Source organism: Electrona antarctica, assembly GCF_951216825.1.
Source record: "Electrona antarctica genome assembly, chromosome: 9".
In the NCBI taxonomy this organism is placed as follows: domain Eukaryota; kingdom Metazoa; phylum Chordata; class Actinopteri; order Myctophiformes; family Myctophidae; genus Electrona; species Electrona antarctica.
The window spans coordinates 43,830,627-43,840,437 of NC_136790.1; the positions used below are offsets into that span (position 1 = coordinate 43,830,627).

The 9,811-nt window shown below is 44.9% G+C and overlaps 1 protein-coding gene across 1 annotated transcript in view; it reads left to right on the forward strand.

Moving 5' to 3' along the window:
• The window catches only part of LOC306929425 (GTP-binding protein REM 1-like), a 10,379-nt gene extending 1,547 nt beyond the window's left edge, over positions 1 to 8,832 (forward strand). Inside the window, exons 2-5 of the mRNA XM_079509962.1 lie at positions 1 to 991; positions 1,861 to 1,943; positions 4,475 to 4,667; positions 5,629 to 8,832. The exon at positions 1 to 991 is cut by the window's left edge and continues 158 nt beyond it. Of these exons, the coding sequence (XP_079366088.1) occupies positions 1 to 991; positions 1,861 to 1,943; positions 4,475 to 4,667; positions 5,629 to 5,927 (1,566 nt within the window). The 3' untranslated portion in view covers positions 5,928 to 8,832. The remainder of the gene's footprint in view (positions 992 to 1,860; positions 1,944 to 4,474; positions 4,668 to 5,628) is intronic.
• The last annotated feature ends 979 nt before the right edge of the window (positions 8,833 to 9,811 follow it).

Below are 9,811 nucleotides of genomic sequence, written 5' to 3' on the forward strand. Positions count from 1 at the left end.
ACGTCCCTCAACACCCCTGTTACCATGGAGACCATGGCCCTCAACACTCCTGTTACCATGGAGACCATGGCCCTCAACACCCCTGTTACCATGGAGACCACGTCCCTCAACACCCCTCTTATTGTAGAGACCAAGGCCCTCAACACCCCTGTTACCATGGAGACCATGGCCCTCAACACCCCTGTTACCATGGAGACCACGTCCCTCAACACTCCTCTTATTGTAGAGACCATGGCCCTCAACACCCCTGTTACCATGGAGACCATGGCCCTCAACACCCCTGTTACCATGGAGAACAGGGCCCTCAACACCCCACTAAGAGTAGAGACCACATCCCTGAACACCCCCCTTATTGTAGAGACCATGGCCCTCAACACCCCTGTTACCATGGAGACCATGGCCCTCAACACCCCTGTTACCATGGAGACCACAGTCCTCAACACCCCCCTTAGTGTATCGAACATGGCCCTCAACACCCCCATAATCATAGAGACCTTGACCCTCGACACCCCCATTACCATGGAGACCATGACCCTTGACACCCCCGTTACCATGGAGACCATGGCCCTTAACACCCCTGTTATCGTAGAGACGCCCCTCTGCACTCCCGTCTCCATACCGACCGTGAAGGAGCCTCTGTCCAGGACGTCCAGCACGCCCCTCCCCCTCTCCTCAGGGTGTCCTCCCAGCCACCGGGGGCTGCGTCAGTCTGCGTCCTATCACCTGGGCGTCCCTCATCCCGGTTGCCACCAGTCCGATCGTCATGGCGGCCACCGGGGGCAGCAGTGTCCGTCGCCCGCGTCCAGAGATCCCCACTGGAGTTCCGGGTCCGAGTCGGAGGCGGAGCCCGAGGAGGAAGACGACGCCCACAGTGGTGGCAGCCAATCGGGACACAGCGTGTACTGCGTGGTGCTGCTGGGAGACCACAGCGTCGGGAAGAGCACCCTGGCAGGAATCTTTGCCGGGAGAACGGACGGAGAGGAGTGTGGAGGTGGGGCACGCTTATAGGGACAACTTCAGCTGTCTACTCACTCCATGTGTCAGAGGAGGGCTGCTGTGGACAGTTCAGAAACCTGCCTACCAGTGGCATCATCGATGGGCATACCAAGCTAATAGAAACAGAAGGCTTTCGCGCGTTAACAAAAATAAATCACACTTGCACACAAAGCTGTGCCTATAGGAGGGGGCTAGCGGCCCTCAGAAAAAAAATAAAAATACTGTAGGTCTATATCTTGTTTTTTTTGTTTTTTTCTGCCTAACGATGATGTCACTTGTAGACGGGTTTCTGAACTGTCCACAGCCCCCTGAGATAGAGGGGCTACGGTACAAAAGAAATACCATATTATCATCAACATTAGTGAGGAGCAATTATATGAAGATAGTGGAGATGTCCCGATACTGTATCGGTATCGGAAAAGTATCGGTATCGGCCCTTTTTGGTCATATCAGGTCATATCGGTATCGGCGAATATCCTGTCTAACCACCGATCCGACACAGAGGTAAGGGGTTGACATATGGCAGGTACGAGATAATATCAGTAATTTTCTTTTTTTTATTATTATGAATATTATTCTCTGGTATCGGAATTCGGTATCGGCTTTGCCTTCTGGCTCAACTCTCTTTTCGTGCGGTACAGCGACTGCAATACCGCCCCTGCCGCTCCGATTCTCCGGCTGATCTCCTTCTCCGTCCTCCCCTCACTCGTGAACAAATGTGTGAAGTCGTCCTTTCAAATTACAGCAGTGTTTAATTATTATGTTTTGTCAGGGGAAAATGAGTCAACCAACAATATGTATGAGAGGGACATTCATTCATACAGTATATTAATAACAATAAGTTATGAATTATTATAATTATAGAGAATACATATGAGAGGACACTGGCTGTGGACGGACAAGAGACCACCCTGATCGTCATGGATACCTGGGACAACGACAAAATGGTACACTGTGTGTGTGTGTGTGTGTGTGTGTGTGTGTGTGTGTGTGTGTGTGTGTGTGTGTGTGTGTGTGTGTGTGTGTGTGTGTGTGTGTGTGTGTGTGTGTGCGCGCCCGATCTACAAGTGTACAATACGCTTGCAGTTGCAGGACATGTTGTGTGCTTGTAAATCATCAAATTCTGGTGTGCGACATAGGCTTTGGACAAGGTATAAATCGGGCTTACTGCAATAAGCTGGGCTCACATAATCAGGGTGATTTTTTTTGTATTCAGATAGCCAGCAATGAGTAAAATCCTCCGAAAAAAAATGTAGTCTCTGTGACACATCTTGGGGCCACAATCTGCAATAAAAGATGTTCCTAGAAGCTTTGTCATTGGTCCAAAAAGAAAACCCGGTCAAAATGACTAACCAATCAGGAAGTAGACAGGCGAATCGACCAATGGCAAATCTTCTAGGGAAATCTTTGAATGCAGATTGTGGCCCCTAGATGTGTCACAGAGACTACATTTTTTGGGGAGCGTTTTACCCATTGCTAGCTGTCTGAATAAAAAAATAAAAAATATAATAAAAAAAGCTCATTCAAATTTTGACATAATATTGCTTATAGCTACTTTAAGTCTCCTCAAGTTGCTCACAGGACGGTCTGGGACGCCCCGGAAAATGTTCAAATATTTGATATTTAATTATTTATCTGGGATCACTACACCGTCTGAGTGGAGCTATACAGCGGGAGACAGAGAGAATATAGGGATATAGGGGTTCTCAACGTGGATCACTACGCCGTCTGAGTGGAGCTATACAGCGGGAGACAGAGAGAATATAGGGATATAGGGGTTCTCAACGTCTGAGTGGAGCTATACAGCGGGAGACACAGAGAATATAGGGATATAGGGGTTCTCAACGTCTGAGTGGAGCTATACAGCGGGAGACAGAGAGAATATAGGGATATAGGGGTTCTCAACGTCTGAGTGGCGCTATACAGCGGGAGACAGAGAGAATATAGGGATATAGGGGTTCTCAACGTCTGAGTGGAGCTATACAGCGGGAGACAGAGAGAATATAGGGATATAGGGGTTCTCAACGTCTGAGTGGAGCTATACAGCGGGAGACAGAGAGAATATAGGGATATAGGGGTTCTCAACGTTTTTGGCTACATGGGGGCCCCTGGAAATGCTTTGGCCATGTCTCGCGACCCTCGCCCCGCCCCCCCTCCCCACTCTGGGCCACAATACAAATTGACTGCTACAATAACCTCAATAATAGAGAGTATGCGCATGCTTAAAGTGAATGGCACATCGAGTGGCAAATCGAGTGGCAAAGCAACAGGCAAAGTGAGTTTAACATTGTTTAAAGGTATATTCAGTGATTTCACTTAATTCAAATATCACTTATTTTTTGGATAATCCTCCCTACTATAAAGTGTGCTGACCATATAAGGAGTTTCTCCCTATCCCCAGTGAGCCCCTGGGGTAAAAAAAAACCCTAGTTTCGGTTTGGGCTTTGGGTGGCAAAGCCTTCATCCAATCAGGATGAGAGGGGCCTTCCTCCAATCATGATCCAGTGGGGCGGGCCTTGGTGCACATGCTGTTGGTCTGTTGTACTTCCCCCACTGTAGAGCGTGTGCATGTGCACATCTTGTTACCGGGTGGACCGGGTATTTTTTCCAAATCACCCAAATCACTGAATGCTCCTTTAATGTTGTTTAATGCAATCAGATATGACTTCTGTGTGGATGTATGGGCTGTCAAGGCCAGAAAGTAGTCATCATCAAACTTCCTGGTTTGATGATGATGTCACGTGTGACGCGCATACCCTCTATAGAGAAAACACATCATAAATAAATACTGAAACCAGATATAAGGAAAGTTTATGCATGTACTATGGTATATGTAAACTCTTAATTTCCACTTTCCAGCCATTCAGTTGCAAAAAAATAAAAAATATTTGTACATATTTTATTAATAATCTGGGGATCCCCCAAAATACTTTGGCAATTCAATTAAATTCAAAGGAGCTTTATTAGCATGAGAAAACGTACGTTTACATTGCCGAAGCAGAAGTGGAACAAGACAATCAAAATAAACAATGTATTTACAAATACATATTGGATATAAATAGGAATTAAATAAAGGTGTAAACAGAGCTGTGTTACATTAAGACTTTGGGTAATACTATCTTGTGAAACTATAAAAGATTGTGCATTTTTTGTCAGAGACAGTTATACAATATACATCCATATATAATTAGCTTTATACTTTTGATAAACAGTGTACACACAATGGTTTGTATTCCTTAAGGTGCTTGTATTCCATTTGACATCCTTCTCCTGTCACAGCAGCTCACAATTCTCGCACATTGTTGTACTTCACCCAACAGATATGGGAGTTTTTTGTCATTAGTCATGTTTTCAAACTCTCCTTGGGTGATTGTAATATGTCTCTGATGTCTTGGTACAGTGGGCAGACGGTTAGGAAGAGTAGCTCAGTCTCTACCTTGTTTCGTCTGACTCTCTCCCCCTATGTCTCTCTCTCTAGGAAGAAGAGGACTCCTGTATGAAGATGGGCAGTGCTTATGTCATCGTCTACTCCATCACTGACAGGTCGAGCTTTGACTTCGCCTCCGAGCTGAGGATCCAGCTGCGTCGCACGCGGCAGGCCGACAACATTCCCATAATCCTCGTGGGCAACAAGAGTGACCTGGTGAGGTCGCGAGAGGTCGCCGTGGAAGGTAGCTATATGTGCGAGGTCAGAGGTCACGTGTGTATGTGCATGTTCGTTCATGAGGGGTGTGCCCACATGTTATATTACGGCAGAGGGCCAAAATAAATGAATTACCAGCTGCATTATTATTATTATATGCGGGGGTTCCGCTATAACTGCCTCTGTGTCAGTTTCAGCGCAGTAGTATAGGTAGGAACCAAAATTCTCTAAGGCGGAACTACTGTGTTCTGAGTCGTTTGTTTCTGCCCAGACATATTTGCAGTGCGCACATACACATCGATGATAGACTCAGAGTGTAGAGTAGGAGAGTATAGTGACACGCTTTGATCTCGATCTTCAAACTAGTGACTGAAAGCTGACAATGTTTACTAAGACAATAAAATCAAGTGTTAACCTTCTAATCCATTAATGAGAACCATAGAGTTATAATATATCTAGAGAGCGACAGCCCCGCCCCCTTTTTGAAGGGGGGAAAAGCATTTTGAAGGACCCGGAAGACTTCCGGGTAGTATAGTATACCCCTCGAGCGTTGATATGATTGGTTGGCTCCCTCTCGTGCTGTTCTTGGGGTACCTCTACGTCACGTCCTACGTCACAAATTCCTTCATGAATGTAACCTGGGCCCAGCAGCACGCTCTCTTGCTCGTGCATTTTGACCACAGTCAGTGGCTTCAACGTTGCCCAGCCGTTCTGGGGGCTTGGGCGTTTGACTGTAGTTCCTGTGTTTTTGCCACCATTTCCCAGAGGGACGTGCGTGTGACTAACTATAGTTCTTGTGTTTTGCCTACATTTCCCAGAGGGCCGTGTGTGTGACTAACTAACTATAGTTCTTGTGTTTTGCCTACATTTCCCAGAGGGCCGTGTGTGTGACTAACTAACTATAGTTCTTGTGTTTTGCCTACATTTCCCAGAGGGCCGTGTGTGTGACTAACTAACTATAGTTCTTGTGTTTTGCCTACATTTCCCAGAGGGCCGTAAGTGTGCGGTGGTGTTTGACTGCAAGTTCATCGAGACCTCTGCGTCGCTGCAGCACAATGTGGCCGAGCTCTTTGAGGGCGTGGTCAGACAGATCCGCCTGCACCGTAACCATGCCGACAGAGAAGAGAGGGGCGTGGCCACTGGCCACGGACGGCGGCCACACGGGAAGCGCAAGGAGAGTGTTACCCAGAAGGCCCGGCGCTTCCTCGACCGACTGGTGGCGAGGAACAACCAGCGCGTGGCCGCCAAAGTCCGGTCCAAGAGCTGCCACGACCTGGCCGTACTGTAGACATTATTACTATTATTATTATTACCAAAACTTTGTGTGATAGGAACTTTGTTTGTTTACATAAACCAATTTAACACCATAGACTCCAAATTCTGGGGCGAATGTAGCAGCCAGACATTGCAAATCTACAAGCTCACAAGCTTGGTAGAGCTTTGGTGTTTTTTGGTGAGAAAAAGCAGACCAAGTACTGAGGCCTTAAGTGAAAATACACATTAATGAAACCAACCAGTCTATGAAGCTATCTATGAAATCTGAAAAGGTTTAATCTGTAGCAACTAGGGGTGTAATAATATAGTAACTGCATCGAAAAATCGGTTTTAATTTCAAGAATCGAAGTATATCGAAATGAAAACGGCAACATTGACTATGTATCGTATCGTTTTGCAATGCAAATAATCGGTATCGAATCGTTTTGCTATGCAAATAATCGATTGTATCAATATTACATTTTTGTGCGTGCAGGTATTTATGCATTTTTAGAAGAAAAAAGAAAAAGAGGGGTTTAATTACTTAGTTTAAAATAATGTCAATGTATTTTAAATAGTTGCAGTATCGATTTCAAATCATTGAATCGTATCGTATCGGATTACCATATTGAACCAATATGGTCCATGTATCATATCGTCAACCATGTATCGTGATACGTATCGTATCGCTGTTAAAATGTATCGTTACACCCCTAGAATTCACTGTGTAGAGACTAGAGGGAGGGGCACATGTTCCCAGATCTTTCACTGTGTAGAGACTAGAGGGAGGGGCACATGTTCCCAGATCTTTCACTGTGTAGAGACTAGAGGGAGGGGCACATGTTCCCAGATCTTTCACTGTGTAGAGACTAGAGGGAGGGGCACATGTTCCCAGATCTTTCACTGTGTAGAGACTAGAGGGAGGGGCACATGTTCCCAGATCTTTCACTGTGTAGAGACTAGAGGGAGGGGCACATGTTCCCAGATCTTTCACTGTCAGTGAAAGTTATGCAGTGTGATGCTGCACACTCTTACTGTGTAAAGAAGACACACACACACACACACACACACACACCAAGATAACCTGGGGTATTCGGGCTATAGAACGGCCCTCCTGACAACCTCCATTTAAATTGGGAGCCATTATTTTGGCTTCAAAGATCCAATCTTGCGGCTCCCGATGTGAACGAGAGAAAGACAGACTACAAGGAGACAGATGAGAAGTGAATGGCAGGACTAAAGGCTTCTTCTCACACATAATCCCAACATTGTCTGTAAAGTGTCTTCTCACACATAATACCAACATTGTCTGTAAAGTGTCTTCTCACACATAATCCCAACATTGTCTTTAAAGTGTCTTCTCACACACAATACCAACATTGTCTGTAAAGTGTCTTCTCACACATAATCCCAACATTGTCTGTAAAGTGTCTTCTCACACATAATCCCAACATTGTCTGTAAAGTGTCTTCTCACACATAATCCCAACATTGTCTGTAAAGTGTCTTCTCACACATAATCCCAACATTGTCTGTAAAGTGTCTTCTCACACATAATCCCAACATTGTCTGTAAAGTGTCTTCTCACACATAATCCCAACATTGTCTGTAAAGTGTCTTCTCACACATAATCCCAACATTGTCTGTAAAGTGTCTTCTCACACATAATCCCAACAGTGTCTGTAAAGTGTCCTCTCACACATAATCCCAACATTGTCTGTAAAGTGTCTTCTCACACATAATCCCAACATTGTCTGTAAAGTGTCTTCTCACACATAATCCCAACATTGTCTGTAAAGTGTCTTCTCACACATAATCCCAACATTGTCTGTAAAGTGTCTTCTCACACATAATCCCAACAGTGTCTGTAAAGTGTCCTCTCACACATAATCCCAACATTGTCTGTAAAGTGTCTTCTCACACATAATCCCAACAGTGTCTGTAAAGTGTCCTCTCACACATATCACAACACTGTTTAGGCTATATGGTGTCTTCTCTTCTCACACATATCACAACCGTTTGTCACCACTGCAAATTATACTGCCTCTGCTAATCTGCTGCTTCCACATGTAACGCCCGGGATTCGAACTCTGGCCTCCCGCGTGAAAGTCCAACATCTTAACCACTAGACCACGTGAGATGAAATGACGTGAGGTGCTGCGTTCTGGCAACCCCTGACAATCTGAATAGCAGCCTGTAGTGTGTGACGCCTCATTTGTTTTAGAATATTGTAGCGTGTGTGCATGTTTAAGAAAGAATCTTATTAGACGCTATACCAGATTAAAAGTCCTGCATTCTGAGCCCAGTTTAAAACACTAGCTGTGACTGCATTGTCTACTGTAGTACTGTCACTGTCCAATGGTTATTTTGTGACATCATTTCATTGTCCAATCAATTAACCCGTTTTATTTCACTGTCCAATCAATTAACTTGTTTTATTTCACTGTGTCCAATCAATTTATCATTATCACCAACGGTTTGATGTCACTGTCCAGTCCTATGAAATGTTTCATTTCACTGTCCAAGCATGTATAAGCCGTTACATGTCACTGTTAGAGTTGTCCCGATACCATTTCTTTTCAGACCGAGTATGTGTACAATACTTAATTTTTAGTACTTGCCGATACAGAGTACCGATACGAGTACTTTTTTTTGTTTTATTGAGTAACCACTTATTTTACCCCCTTCTTCTCCAATTTAATTTAATTGTCATGCCTACACTTGTCATTTATGCTTGTAGATCGGCTGTTGGCGATTTGCGATTTGAGTATCCCACGCTGAAAAAATGTCAGGCGGCTGTGTTGAGCCAAGAGGAAATGAAAACAAAAAGCATGGGTTACTTTTATGATGAGGGGTTGGTAATGCGCAAGTGTGTCCAAACGGTGCCTGCAGGAATCAGATTGGAGCGCAGTGGTCCAAATTGTGGTCCCCACTGCATACAGACAGCAGGTTCTCTCGTTAGCTAAAACATATTTTTATACCCTTGTAATTATTTATTGCATTGTATTCTTCTAACGAAATATAACCTTGTTAAAGTGTGGTGAATAAACTACAGTTCACTTTCCAGCCTTGTTGCATCCTTTAATAACCCCTAGACCTAAGGGAATGTAACAAGTGTTGAGTCAGACTTGCTCCCGTCGCATTTGTTCAGCCTAGTGTCAATTGGATGTTTTGGTATTCGGGTCAAAGTATCGGGGCCGGTTCCGAGTACCGAGTACACCGGAACAACTCTAGTCACTGTCCAATCAATTTTATCCTGTGTCATGTGACAGTCTCTGTCCAATCACATAAACTGTTTCTTGACACTGTCCAATTGCATACCCTGTTACTTGTTATTTCAAGGACCTTCAATTTAATACCGCAGTCAGGTCGAAACTAGTGTCACACAAAAATAGAAAAAATAGCAGATCTGCTCACATTACGACACTATGTGACGAGTTGTGAGGTTGTAGATCAGTAGAACAATGGTACTACAGGGGTATGTCTCCCCCTGGTGCTATGTGGAGGTACTACAGTGGTGAGAGAAGGGGAAATGGAAGAATTATTATTGTCTCCACCAAGCCGAAGGCATGGGGAGGCATGGGGAGAGAGTATGTGTTGCACTCCGTCCGTCCGTGTGTCCGTCCGTCCTTCCGTCTGTGAACAGCTAATCTCCGGCACCGTTAACCCGGTCGATGCCACATTTTGCACACACACTCCCTGGATGCCAACGATGAACCTCTGCCCCAAAATTTCCAGAACGGCTTGTTATAGCGCCACCAGGAGGCCGCTTTGTGCAAAACAAGTTTTTGGACAGTACACCTACAGATTTTGTCCAAACATCACGCAAATTGGTACACAGTCTCTCTAGAGCCATTCAACGAAACGGGTCTTTCAGATTTCTCAGACTCCATCCTGATTGGCTAAGATTGGCTTCCAA